Source organism: Lathyrus oleraceus, chromosome 4, assembly GCF_024323335.1.
Source record: "Lathyrus oleraceus cultivar Zhongwan6 chromosome 4, CAAS_Psat_ZW6_1.0, whole genome shotgun sequence".
In the NCBI taxonomy this organism is placed as follows: Eukaryota; Viridiplantae; Streptophyta; class Magnoliopsida; order Fabales; family Fabaceae; genus Lathyrus; species Lathyrus oleraceus.
This window is the reverse complement of record NC_066582.1, coordinates 53493674-53509327: the sequence shown is the minus strand read 5'-3', so window position 1 is coordinate 53509327 and position 15654 is coordinate 53493674. Positions and strand designations below refer to the sequence as shown.

Genomic DNA, 15654 nt, shown 5'->3' with positions numbered 1-15654 from the left:
ATCATATGTTCATTGGTTTATTGCTTAACAATATTATCATCATCAACAACATAAACATTCAACAATAACATAAACAATAATAATAATAACAACATTCAAGAAAAATATTTTACTGTACATGCATGATAGAAATTTTTTACGTACCGAAAACATGGTGAAGAAGTCAAAGAGCTAAGTATTGTGAGTTTCGTCATTCCTTCTTGTAAGTTTCTTCGCATTTCTCCTTCGTTTTTCCAGCATTTTTCGTTGCTTTGTACGTTTAATCAAGTGCGATTATAATGGTGTTTTTTCCACGTTCATTGAAGAACGATATTGATGGTAAAGAAATAATGTTGAACGAGTTGAAGATGAAACAATATGATGATTCTTTTTGTTAATTGAGATGAAAACATTGTTAGGATTCAAATGGTTTCTCAACGTTTATTGTGTGTTTCGTTTCATAATGCAATGACAACTGAATAGACATGACAAACTAAACCGTGTTTCTCGAATAAGAATAAAATATTTTGCCATAGTTGCTTAAACCAACCGTTGTGATATCTCATCTATTTAATTTTATAAAAAGACACCCACTTTTATTTTAAAATTAAAAAAGTAAACTGTATCATCATGGTTGATTTAATCAATCGTAATGAAATCTTAATATTTTTAAATTAAAAATAAATCAAAAAGAAAAAAACCATTATAAAAAAGAGTAAAAGGTATCACCAAAAGGTTGGAATATCCAACCGTAATAAAACTGTATTATATTTAAATTAAAAATAAATAAATAAATAAAATATCACTATAATATTAAAGAAATTATAAATTTATTGACGTTAAGATTCGAATCCATGAATTTTATCAAATTTCATCACGGTAACTATGTCCAACCGAGGCAATATGTTAAACAATTTTTAATTAAAAAATAAATAAAAATAATTACATATGATTTTAGAGATGTCAAATCGATTATTCACAAAATCGTGATAAAATGACGTAGTGTATATATATATATATATATATATATATATATATATATATATATATATATATATATATATATATATATATATATATATATATATATATATATATATATATATATATATATATATATATATATATATATATATATATATATATATTTATTTATTTATTTTTATTTTTTTATAAAGAGAAAATTCTTTTTAATAAAAAAAGAGCACATATTATATGATCTGAATATTTTACGTCTTAGGAGTTAGCCATATCTCTTATTCTAAAAGGGTGACTCAGTCCTTTCACACCACAAGGGGGTCAAGTTCAGAGTAAGGTTAGCTTCTTTTATTGACACAATAATCACCCCCTCGATCCAATTAACCCAAGGTACACGTCAATAAATACTCCAACATGCCTGTTAAACTGAGTCATTCACTTATGACATATCCGAACCATATTAGTCTTTTTGTTTATGTTAGTGCATGTGGGATATCAGTATTGTACTTTAAGTATATCTCTCACCCTAAAAGAATTCATGACTTTTACCATAATTTTTCTTAAATAGAGATGATTTCCTAGTGACAAACTTTGTTTTTCCCTATCATTAAAAATTAAATAAAAAATGATAGATGAGTTTATTGAAGGATGTTTCTCCTGATCATTATTTATTTCTCAATGTCATTTAATTCGCAACATTCGACGTAAATAAACAGTACACAATTGTTGAAAATGATTCATAATAAAATTGATTATAATCTAGAAGCAAATGCTGAAAAAATAATGGTTGTTTGCTAATAGTATTATAAAAACAACGGGCCGGTGAGTCAACAAAGTCACACCAGCAGCAGCAGGGGAATAAATTGAGGTCAGCAAAGAAGGCAGTGTGGCTATAAATAGAAACCTTTCATATGCCAACATACATATTTTCTTCTCAAACTCCTCTTTACAACTTCATCATCACCATATTATCAATAATCATGGGTGTTTTCACATATGAGAATGATACCACCTCTACCGTCCCTCCTGCCAAGCTCTTCAAAGCTGTCGTGCATGACGCTGATCTCATCGTTCCAAAGGTTGTTGATTCAATCAAAACTGTTGAGATCGTTGAAGGAAATGGTGGCCCTGGCACTGTCAAGAAGCTCACTTTTGTTGAAGGAGGACAGACCTTGTACGTGTTGCACAAAGTTGAAGCCATTGATGATGCAAAGTTGGAATATAATTACAGTATAGTTGGAGGAGTCGGTATATCGGAGATAGTTGAGAAGATATCATTTGAGGCCAAATTGTTTGAAGGTCCAAATGGAGGATCTGTTGGAAAGATGATTGTTAAATATCATACAAAAGGAGATGCTAAGCCGATTGAAAAGGAAGTTGAGGAAGGCAAAGCTAAGGGTGATGCTCTTTTCAAAGCCATTGAGGCTTACATTTTGGCCAATCCTAATTACAACTGATGATACAATCATCACTCTCCTTACTAATTAGCCTCCAATGCAATAAAGTGTCTGTTCCCTTTGGCTATGTATTTCACTTTATCAATAATCAACAACTTAATATGAAGCCTATCCATATAATATTTTTGTTGTTATTAAGTTTAGCAACTGTTAAAAATTTATGATCATCCGTACGAGTTTAAAATTTTAAAAAAGACTTATTTTGTGGGTTATAAGGCGAAAATACACCGACACTTTCACTTTGGTTTGATGGATATAAATCGACTATTTTATTGGTGTCTACTAGTATGTGTGAGAATAATCTAAACCGATCAAGAGAGACTTATAATTTAGCATACTTCGAAAATTGACCTTAGAAATTTGATTTTTATTTTGTATACGTAAATATACAAACTAATAGCGAATGATATAAAAAGTATTCATTTCACGGAAATTGTATTAAACACTTTAAAATTTCATACATAAATTTATAAAATAAATATGATCAATTATAAAATAAATTTATTGTTAGTGACACTTTTATTCTTAGCGAGTCAATTGACTATTTTATTGGTGTTTATAATTATGGATGAGAATGATTTAGGGCCCGTTTGTACTGACTTTTTTTAAAAATGATTTTTGTAGTGTTATATATTTTAGTGTAAAAAAAGTTTACAAAGAAATTTTTCATAAAAGCTTCCAATGAAAATTTGGTTTGAATAGTTATTCTTAAAATGTTATTTTAGGTATTTCATCATTTTATCGAAACTTTTTTTTGATATCAAATTTTCAAAAAATCACTTAATTTTGAAGCTATTTCAAATAGCTTTTCATAAATATCATTTTTAAGATGCAACTTTTTTAAAAAATTGTGATTTTAACTATGTTTTGATCTTCAATAATGTATATTTATGTTATACAATGAACAATTCAATCTTTTAATTTATAAAAAATAAATTTAGAAAAACTTATAATATTTTGAAAAACATTTTTGTAGAATTCATTTTCAAATATAAAAAGAAAAAATCCATTTTTTTAAAGTTAAAACAAACTGACCCTTAAACCTATCATTCGGGGCCTCTTATCTAGCATACATCAAGAACATTATTAAAAATTTGATTTCTATTTTATATGTGTAGGTATATATAGTCAAACTACTAACAAATAATAAGAAAATTATAGATTTCATAAAAATTGTATTAAGCACTTTGAAATCTCATACGGGAATTTATAAATTAAACATGAGAAATGATAGCAAAATAATATTGTCTCACATGATTAAAAATAAAGAATTCAATAAGTAAAACACAAAGATAATAGAGTCATATAGCAGATAAGATATGGATATTTAAAGCAATACGGAAGTCAATAAGTAAAACGCGAAGATAAACACCCAAACATGTGAATGAGGAAACAAAGACTGAGTTTGACTTGCATAGGGAAGAGTCCCCAACATATTCGCTAGATGTCGCTACACGAAAAATACAGAGTCACCATCGAATTTTATTTATTCCAAAGGAAATGGGAGATATCGAGAAAACCCCAAAAGAATGGTCATCGCAATCATGAGCAGATTCATAAGTCGATTATGCAAAGGGAAGGTATTAGCATACCTCACATCCATTGTACTCAATGAGAACCATCTTGATTGTCTATGCTTAAATGGGTGTTACTCCTAATGCTTACTTGATAAAGATTTGCGGAGTGGAAATGAGTTTTTTACTAGTGTGCTCGCAAAGGATTTGGACCCTCGTGCCTACGTAAGCTCACTTGTTGAAGTGAGAAATCTGAGTCCCGTAGTTCATGATAAAAAATGATTGTTTGTTGATTGATTTTACCTTGAAAAAGGGTTTTCGGAATGATGCCCTAAGGCGCAAAATATAGTTTGATGAGTTGATGTTATTTTTAGGTTTTTTTTTGGTGAAAATGTGGTTGATTTGAATTGCACTACTACACGGAGCATGTCATCCTAATCGTATTTTATTACTTTTTGAGTTTTATTGAGAGAATGCCATTTGACGTTGAATCAAGGGTTTTTGATAAATATTTTGTGAAATTGTGAGAGATTGAGAAATGAGGTGGAATAGAGTGGATAAGATACTTAACGTTGGATCAAGCACTCGAGTTGCTTTGTGTGAGTTTGTTTGGAAAACACTTGATGTTGGATCAAGTGTGCTTTTTTTTTGTCTTTTGAAAAGTCTCTTTTTATCGTTTGGTTTTATCTTTTTAGTTAGCATGCATGGAAAGCTATAAAAGCATATAAACCTAAGTTATTACACTTGCATGGGATGTGGGGACATGTGACCCACAATAGAGAGATGGAACTATACAATACAAAGGATAAAGAATTGGAAACCATACAAGTAACAATGCAACTCCATGCATAAAACAATCAAGTGATATGATGTCCTAAAAAATAAAAGGAAAATGATGATTAATATGAAAGTAACTTGGACCCAACTTGAGGTTACAATGGTCATGTAAACACCCAAGCAAGTGGGGTTATTATGAATTAAAACAAATAAGAACAATGCATTAAAATAAGCACATTCAATTATTATCCATGCATAAAAGAATTATTTAAGAAAAAAACAAATCATTCATGCAACAATAATCCATGCATGCCATCAAGAGTGGAAGAATTAATTTCTAATGGTCTTTTAATTTAAAAATTAAAGTCTCAAGTAAAAATCTATCCTAGTCATTTTTCAAGTGTATTTGTCATGACTTAACATGGAAATGAATGGAGTTAATGGAGAATTAATTCAATTAAATGTGCTAATTAACCAAAAAACATGAATTTATTATGAATTTACATGAATTAAATAATTGACAAAGAAATGATAAAAAATCAACAATAGAGTAAAAACAATTGAATTTGTAGGGGTGCATAACTCAGGGGGTGTGCTGTCTGGAAAAAGAGGCTTTGCGTCTAACAGAAAAGACCCAAATACAAAGAGTTACTATTGGATTCAACATGGATATCATCCAGTAAAACACAGGTGTGGAAAGCAAAATTGTGGACTTAATGGTTTAAGCCAAGCAAATTTGGCAAGGGAATGAGGCAAAAATTCAGCAACACTAACTTCATCAACATCTCTACACATCTTGTTCAATTTTCATGTAAAAAAGGAACCATGACCAGAGCTCTGACACCACCGCGCGGGAGGCGGCGGAGTTCCCCGGAATAAATAAAAAACACAAGTTTTCTACTCCTCTCAACTCCCTCTATTCTAATCTCTCATCTATTCTAACCAAGATTTAACCAATTTTGAAAGTTGGTGCATTACAGTCAAGAACCCTACACACAAAAACTGAAATTAAACGGAGATGAAGGAGAATCAAGCCACCAAACCTGGGGGTTTTGATTTTCTAATGCACAAGCTACATTGTAATATAGAAAATTCAGTAAACAAAGAAGGATAAAATATCGGATACCTACAAGACAGAGGTTTGTCTTGAAACTTGCTGAAATTTGAAGATGATAAAGATGAAGAAGATAGAGGTATGCTTCTTTCATCTCCTACTTCTGCTCTTCAATGATTTGACTTTGAAATTTTTTGAATTTGGTTGTTGTTCTTGATGTTGATTTTTGCAATTATGAGAGTAATGTAGAATGTAGGTGGTTTAGCTCAATTGATAACAAGCTTCAGTGTGAAGCTTGATCCAATTGTTGTAGAGCTTTAGTGTAGGGAGAGGAATTGGAGAAGATGAAGTGATAGGAGAAAAGTTGAATTTGCAATGAGTGATTTGAGAGAATTAGTAGGTTCTGATTTTGGTGATAGCTAGCTTCTGGTTTCGATGAGAGTGATGAGTTTATATAGATGCAAATTCCAACTGTTTTAGTCAGATTTTCCGGGCAACGACGGTTGGAAGTTAGGGCAGCGGTTAGTGTTAGAGGATCCAATAAACAAGTTAGTTGTGAAGTTAATGGTGTTAGATTTTCTGTTAAAGTTAGTTGGAGTTGTTAGTGGAACTGTTATGGGATGTTAGAATAACTTAATTGTTGGACTTTTTATGACTTGAAGTATGGTTAGGAGTGAGTTAGTGTAGTGTAATGTTGTTACACAATTGAACATAAATTGTAAGGTGTATTGGACTTGGTTTGGAAGTGATTTGGGAGTGAAAATAAAATTTTGCAATGCTAAAAAATGCAGTATTTTTTGTTGTTGTCCCAGGTGTAACCGGTTACTTGATTTTTTGTAACCGGTTACACATCTGAAAACTAGTGTAAAAATTCTGATTTTTGTCTGTGTAACCGGTTACCTGATTTTGCATAACTGGTTACACACACGAAAACTTGTGTTTTAGGCTGCTGAAAATATTGAAAATGCAGGTGTAACCGGTTACCTAATTTTGCGTAACCGGTTACATGCATGAAAAAAAGTTTTTTCTACTTTTCACTATTTTGTGGAATGTTTGGACCGTGACTCATTGTGTATGTTTTCTGGTATATTTTTGCAGGTCTGACTATAATTTAAATTTTTTTTAGTGATAATTATTATTTGAAAATATGATTTTTTTAGTGAATATAATTTTAATCTTTGTATTTTATTAATTATTAATTATTTTTTTAGTTATAATTATTATTTAAAAATATTTTTTTGATTATTAATTTTTGTATTTATTAAAAAAATATCATGTGAAATAGAAACAATGTGGCAAAATTCAGACAAAAAAATCATTAGTGACATATTTTCCATGTCGTTTATTGACAATTTTGTGAGGTGAATTTCATGTGGCTACCTAGTCCACAGTCTGTTGCCTATATCTAGACGCTGCAATGTGGTGCAGTCTATTGACAATTATCGACGTGAATATCATGCCACAACTTAGTGACTTGTTTTTCACGTGGTAATGTGATGCAATCTATTTTTTATTTAGAGACGTGAATATCCTGTGACAACTTAGTGGCGTGTTTTTCACGTGGCAACTATTTGCCACGAGTACTCATGCGACGTGTTTTGAATACGTCACTAACTACATTTTGTGACGTAATATTTGAGTTTGTGACGTGAATTTCACGTGCGAATGACTGTTTTATTTTGTGTGAATTTCGAGTTTGTTAAAAAGGATAAGGTTTTAATTTAGATTTTAGGATTTTCTTATTTTTTTAAGGATTTGAGCTTGTTAAAGATGATGAAAAAATTGAATACATGGTTGACGACCAAGAATTTGTTCTTTTTCAATTTAATTTAGTGTGTTAGATTAGGGATGATATGACTATTAATAATTTTATTCTTTACAAAAATAATAAATGATTAATATTATTGATTTTTAATAAATAAATAAATAACATAATTAACAAATTAAAACAATATGATGTGGAATTATAAGTGGTCCATATGTAAGTGACATGTCATTACTAGTCATTAAAATCTAATCCTATATCAGAAATGGGATTAAGAAAAAATTAAAAAAAAAAAACAATGACAGGATTAATTTTTTTTTAGCATTTGTTTCATTAAATAAAAATCCCCAAAATAATTTATATTTTTTAAGTTAGAACGCAAAAATATAATTATCTATCATTTAATTTACAACATTTGATGCAAACAAACAAAGAGTATACAGTTGTTGAATTTGATGAATTTGATCCAGTATTAAAATATTAAAATTGATTATTATCTAGAAACATGAATGTTGATAAAATAAAAGAAAAGTTTTACTCAAGTAACAAACTTTATTAGATAAATATCCAAATTAATCCACATTACTTTCAAACAAAAAAATTCAAACATGAAGTTAATTGAATTGACGATAATGTATAAAAATTAAGAAGAATCGTTAATCTAATTGGCGACAGTTAACAAACACAAAAGAGAGAGTACACATTTTTTAACTATCACTTTAAACATTTTTTATAAAATACATTTCTTAAACACAATTATATAATTTTTATTTTATATTTTGTTGATTTTGCTCGACCCATGCGAATGTACGAGTCTCTTACTAATTTTATAAGTAGTAAAAATTATACATATAATTTTGTAGGTGTCACTAAAACTTATATAAATATAAATTTTTAATTTTATTTTATAAATATAAATTTTATTTCAACAATAAATTTAAATTTTATCTTTTTTAATATTATTAATATTAAAATAACATTATTCATTAAAAATATTTTACAATACATTTTCAACTATGACAAAACTAAATAACTAAAATTCAATATTTATATAATTTTATTTTTAATTTCAAACATTATATATACTTCATTTCATATTATACAACGTCACAATTGATTAATCAAAATTTTGTTTGGCCAAATGGCAAGCTCCGTAAGGAGGGTCAATTACGCATGACATAACATCCTTCAATATTATACCATCTTTAAAGTAAGGGAAATCAAAATTCTGAAACATCATGAAACAATAATTTAGAGCATGTATGACAGGATTTCCTGATTGAATTCAAATAAAGTGATGAGCAATCGCAACAAGCATCTAAATTCCCGAGTGTAAGTGTCATTCGAAAAGCTTCTATATAATCAGATCAATCAACTGAATATGACTAAATTTTCAAATTATTTTTAATAAATGTAACTTTGTTCATACTTATAATAGATATGATAGTAATTGTTAAAAGTCTGTAAAAATCTTGAATCAGTACTAGTCCTCAACAAGCCTAAAAGTCAATTCAATCATTCAAATTGCATAAGTCCTATAAAAATAATTAAATAATAATTATCCCACTATACGCGATCCTATTATCTCATTTTTCACATACTCTAGAAAATATTCTAACTCCTCACCTTCAGTTTCCATATGAATATTTCGACGTCCTTGGTCAAATATCCTATATGTCAAAATGTTATCAACCATCACAATTTTCTGAAATATTTTCTAAATCCTTTCTCCTCAAGTCAAGTCCATCATATAGAAATTACATGCCATTTGTAGGCTGGATCATAGGTTACATTTTGGTAAACCCTAACTACAACCTATAAATGTATTTTTGTCCATCGTTTTCGGCAAGAACTTGAACCTAGTAAAAAATAATAACATATTTAAAATCTTAAAATTAAAAACAAAATAAAAAAATAAAAAGTCCTTTTCTAGAAAGGAATCATTAGTTTTAGTCTACAAAATCGTTTTTCTAGAAGGGCATCATTAGTTTTAGTCCACATTAAACAGCATGAATTTATAAGTCTGTTTCATCATTTAATTCGCAACATTCAATGTAAACAAACCGTACACAATTTTTGAAAATGATCCATAATAAAATTGATTATAATCTAGAAGCACGAATGCTGATAAAATAAAAGTGTGTCGTGTGTATACAGTGAGACGGTGAGTCAAAAAAGTCACACTATTAGCAGCAGAGGAATAAATTGAGGTCGGCAAAGAAGGCAGAGTGAATGCCTATATATAGAAAGCTTTCCTATGCTCATAAGTCACATACACCAACATACATACATATCTTCTTCTCAAACTCCTTTTTATCAAATCAATAATCATGGGTGTTTTCACATATGAGAATGATACCACCTCTACCGTCCCTCCTGCCAAGCTCTTCAAAGCTGTCGTGCATGACGCTGATCTCATCGTCCCAAAAGTTGTTGATTCAATCAAGACTGTTGAAATCCTTGAAGGAAATGGTGGTCCAGGCACTGTCAAGAAGCTCACTTTTGTTGAAGGAGGACAGACCTTGTACGTGTTGCACAAAGTTGAAGCCATTGATGATGCAAAGTTTGAATATAATTACAGTATAGTTGGAGGTGTCGGTATATCAGACATAGTTGAGAAGATATCATTTGAGGCCAAATTGTTTGAAGGTCCAAATGGAGGATCTGTTGGTAAGATGATTGTTAAATATCATACAAAAGGAGATGCTAAGCCTATTGAAAAGGAAGTTGAGGAAGGCAAAGCTAAGGGTGATGCTCTTTTCAAGGCCATTGAGGCTTACGTTTTGGCCAATCCTAATTACAACTGATCATACAATCATCACTCTCTTTACTAGCTAGCTTTCTTGCTGTCTTCTTAATACTACAAGTTAGCCTCCAATGCAATAAAGTGTTCTGCTGTCTTCTTAATACAACTGATGATGCAATCATCACTGTCCTTTCTAGCTTTCTTGCTGTCTTCTTATTACATGTTAGCTTCCAATGTAATAAAATGTCTGTTCCTTTTGTTATGAACTTTGAGGTTTGGTATCTTTGTATTTCACCTTATCAATAATCAACATCTTAATGCAAAATGAAAGCATATCCCATATAAATTTTTTGATGTTGAGTTTAGTAACTTTGAAAATTCTATAATCATCACATATAGTACAAGTTTAAAAAAAGAAGTTATTTATATTTGTGGATTGATGGGTATCTATAGTACGGTTTACCATTTTGTATCTCTCCCTTTATCTATATTTAGCTATATATTTTAAAATACCACCTCATATATTTTTTTGTATAATTTGTCAACTGTTTCTTAATTATGGGAACCAAGAAGTTTTTTTAGATTGACACCTATAGAATATGACGAATTAATGAAGTTATTTTGCTTACGTTTGCCGGTCGAAGGTGATCCAACAGGTTGCGATACTGAGTAATACAGTGTCTCGGACATCTGCTGTAATTCATACCACGTGCCGACCATCTACACCAAAAAGTTAAAATAAATTAGTTATGGGTACTAAACTGTAAGGAAGGAAGTAAAGATATAGCAATTTAAACAACTTACTTTTTTGCATATGGAAAAGTGAAGGGGTTGTTATTGACCGGTGCTAGAGACGGTAGTCTTGACCATCCCCATGCTTGTAGCAAAACAGCACATCCAGAAAATGTAGAAGTGTCTTTGTGGGAGTTTTTGCACAACGAACTATAGAGATATGCCAGACATGCGGATCCCCAACTATAACTACCTATTCTATCTATATATCTAAGTAAAGGTAAGTACATAATATGCATGCTAGAACCACTACCTTCGGAAAATAAAAAGGTTCCTAGTAACAATATAATGTAACACCTAGTTTTGATGATTCGAGCATCTTCGGTAGAATGCTCATCTAAATAAAAACTATTATAATATGACTTTAGGCGTGAGAGTAGTATACCTTGACCTCTAGCATTATCATCTAACAAATCAGTGTGTTTAAAAGCTCCATGCAAATTGAATTTGCATAGTTGGTCTTACCATTAACAGCTTTGCCTTCAATTCGTAGTCCTAAAAGCATGTAGACGTCTTCTAACGTCACGGTACACTCACCGGTTGGAAACCAAAATGTGTGTGTCTCTGGCCTCCATCTTTCGCATAAGGCTAGAATGAACTTGTTATCTATAGACCAAGACATAATCTTGCTAATGTGACCAAAACCGGCGAGTTCAACATAAGGTTGAATCATCGGGTCCATTGGGACAAATTCATGGACTCGAGTTCGAAACCTTGATACATCCTATAATAGAAATAATGTAACACTTCACTAAGTTGGTATTTCAAAATAAAATGGGGTTGGTGGAGATGAAACATAAAAAATACGTATAAGAAAAAACTTACGTATGTTGCGATGTTTGCAACTGTTCCTCTGTGTGCTTCGCCCATTGTGAGTAAAGACATATTGTTGGGGAGTTGGTGTAGATGAAATTGGAAGATTTTGTTGAAGATGAAATTGTAAAAGAATTAATGTAGATGAAGTAGTGAGAATGTTGGTGTGGAAGAATTGTTGAAGGAGTGGATGAATTTATAGGCAAATGGAGGAGAGCATAAAAAACTGTGTTTGCATGGTGTCTCCACCTCATTTGGCGACCATGTACAATAATAAAGAGGGGGCGCCATTCAAGTTGGCGACACCATAGGGTACATGCATGCAAGGCTAGTTCTGAATGCTTGGTTTCGAGGACTGACTACATGGGGGCGCCATTCAAATTGGCGACCATGTACAATAATAAAGAGGGGGCACCAAACCAATTGGCGCCACCTTCTGCATGTCTGACACGTGGCATTGCTGTCTCCTGCATGCTGAACAACTCACTTATGGATGGCTTGCATGATTGACACATCATCTCTGACCATCTTAGGTGTCCGACACGTGTCTGTCTTGTCTCCTGCATGCTGATGACTAACTTCTTGATAGTTTGCCTGGTTGACACATCAAGTCACACTGTCTTGCAGGATTGACACATCATCTCAGACACGTGGCTCTCTAGTATCCTGCATGCTGAAGACTCACTTCTGTCTTGACTAGCTAGCATGCTTGACACATCAACTCACACTGTCTTGCATGACAGACACATCAACTCATGACTAGCTAGCGTGCTTGACACATCAACTCACACTGTATTGCATGACAAACCCCTCATCTCAGAAATGACTTGCATGCTTGACACATTATCTCATAGTAGCTAGCATGTTAGACACTGATACCATCTATTTAAGTGTCTTACTATCAACATCCAAGACACTTCACTCACATTCATCCGCACTTGCAAAATAGTTTTCATCTCCAAAATGTCATCTTCATCATTATACAGTATCAACGTTCACTGCAACGGTGAAACTTTTGAGTCTGAGCTTCATGGTTTTTGTTTTAGAAACACTGATACCATTAGAGTCACGATGAAGAGAAATGCAACCTTTTTGCATTTCAAAAAAAGAATACAATCCTTTATAGCATCAGGTATTGTGTCAAAGATGACATATCAAAATCCTATATTTTTTGAGAATGGTCAATGCAAGTTTTCCCCCCTTAAGCTACGAGACGATGAAGATGTTGAAAGCATGTTTCTTAGTCATGAACATTCAGGCATGGATTGTATTGAGTTGTACATTACTCTACAACCATGTATACCGTCTCAACAGTCTCAACTAACCGATCAGGATCCAGCTGGTGAAGATGCTGCAGATGATGCACAATGGTCAGATGAACTCAACCCAGAAGCAGAAGTAGAGGTCGACGTTGTTGATGAAGAAGAAGAGGAGACTGAGATACAGGTTGATCACATCCTGAATAACGACGATGAAGATGAGGCTCAACCACCACCAATACCTCCTACTCATGCCTATATTCCTCCTCAACATATGACAAATATGGATCTTCACGACGATGAAACGTCCGACAGTGTCTTCTATAATCCGTATCCGAGACCAGTAGGCGAATTAAAGGTGGGAGACATGTTTTGTACCAAAGAGGAATGTGTCTTGGCAATCAAAAAATACCACATGAACAACTTTGCTGACTTTACGGTGAAACGAACTGATTCTAGAAGGTATGTTATCGAATGTCGTAACATGCTTTGTAAGTTTCGTTTGGCTGCATCTTACAAGAAGAAAAATGACTCTTGGGAGATCGCTTCAATAGACCCACCACACAGTTGCGTCGCAACAACCGTTGAACAAGATCACCGTAAACTGAGCACAGCTTTGATATGTCGAGACATTCTGCCATTGGTAAATAAAGACCCATCAGTGAAGGTGAGTATAATTATATCCCATATCCGAACAACATATAATTATACTCCATCTTACAAGAAAGCATGGATTGCGAGGACAAAGGCTGTTGAGCAGGTTTTCGGCAACTGGGAGGACTCATTCAAGGAATTACCATGGTTTTATGGGCACTAAAAACTTATGTCCCAGGAACTGTGGCAATTCTGGAGACAGTTCCAGCAATGATGCCAGGCGGAACCTGTGCTACAGGTAATAGAATATTTCACCGTCTCTTTTGGGCATTTGACCCGTGCATCAAAGGTTTCGCTTTCTGCAAACCTCTCCTGCAAATTGATGGCACTTGGTTATACGGAAAATACAAGGGTACTTTGCTCATGGCAGTTGCACAAGACGGTAACAACAATGTATTTCCCATTGTCTTTGCTCTTGTTGAAGGTGAAACGGCTGCTGGATGGGGTTTCTTTCTTCGACATCTCAGAACGCATGTCGCTCCACAAGCCAATCTATGTCTGATTTCTGATAGACATGCTGCCATCGAAAGTGCCTACAACAACCATGACAACGGATGGCATGATCCTCCTTCTACACATGTCTACTGTATCAGACACATTGCACAAAACTTCATGCGTGCTATAAAAGATAAGAATCTTCGCAAGAAGGTGGTGAATGCTGGGTATGCTTTAACTCAACCGTCTTTTCAATATTTTCGTGATGAGATTCAACTGTCTAATGAAGACGCGGGGAGATGGATAAATAACATCCCAGTAGAGCAGTGGACAAGAGCATTTGACGGTGGTTGTCGATGGGGCCACATGACAACAAACATTGTGGAATGCATGAACGGGGTTTTCAAAGGAATTCGAAACCTGCCGATAACCGCCTTGGTAAGATCAACCTATTATAGGTTGGCTTCTATGTTCGCAACCAGAGGTGAAAAATGGAGTGCAGTGTTAATGTCCGGACAAGTCTTCAGTGAGTGTTGCATGAAGGTCATGAAAGAGGAGAGCATAAAAGCTACGACACACGCTGTAACAGTGTTTGACCGTCATAGACAAAATTTCAGTGTCCAGGAAACAATGGGCAACAACGAGGGGAGACCAAATTTAGCCTACGCGGTTAAACTACACAGAAGTTAGTGCGATTGTGGAAAATTTCAGGCTTTCCGCATACCTTGCTCCCATGTCATTGCAGCATGCGCTTATACTCGTCAAGACGCTTACACCCATTTATCTGATGTGTACAAGGCCAACACCATCATGAATGTATATAGTCAAAGCTTTTCAGTACTACCAATGGAGGATTACTGGCCTCCATATGAAGGAGATATTGTTTGGCACAATGAAGAGATGCGTAGAAAGAAGAAAGGAAGGCCAAATAGCACACGTATAAGAACAGAGATGGATTCCACAGATAAAATGATAAGATTATGTAGTATCTGTCGTCAACCAGGACACAACAAAAACAACTGTCCCAATCAAGGAGCATCATCTAGATCTTAAGCTTATTGTAACATGATATCTAGATCTTAAGCTATTTGTAACATTGTATCTAGATCTTATGCTTTTTGTAACATTGTATTTCTGTAACAATCAATCATTATATATCATTAAGTTCTTGTTACAACGAGTTTCATAACCAACATCAGTACAAAACATCTGAAAACATAAATAATTCTAACTGATTACAACAATCAAATTAATGTCGTCTCAACCGAACATCATTTCCCTAGCATCCTTATCAGTCCTCATTCGCACCCAACCAAAGATACTGTCAAGTCTCTCAATACTTCTGATTTTTTCCCCTTCTGGTATTTTCCCGTCTAACCATCGAACCAGCTCCCTCTTCAGTTGATCTAACGTGGTGATGTTCCAAAACAG

At 33.0% G+C, this 15654-nt stretch overlaps 2 protein-coding genes across 2 annotated transcripts; both read left to right on the top strand.

The window, feature by feature from the left end:
• The first annotated feature begins 1861 nt into the window (after nt 1-1861).
• Nucleotides 1862-2520, top strand: LOC127073248 (ABA-responsive protein ABR18-like). Its single transcript, XM_051014390.1, has one exon. The coding sequence runs from the start codon at nt 1869-1871 to the stop codon at nt 2412-2414; it is 546 nt and encodes a 181-aa protein (XP_050870347.1). The 5' UTR covers nt 1862-1868; the 3' UTR covers nt 2415-2520.
• Nucleotides 2521-9794: 7274 nt separating this feature from the next.
• On the top strand, nt 9795-10595 carry LOC127073249 (ABA-responsive protein ABR18). The gene has a single exon (NM_001426823.1). The coding sequence runs from the start codon at nt 9855-9857 to the stop codon at nt 10329-10331; it is 477 nt and encodes a 158-aa protein (NP_001413752.1). The 5' UTR covers nt 9795-9854; the 3' UTR covers nt 10332-10595.
• Nucleotides 10596-15654: the final 5059 nt, after the last annotated feature.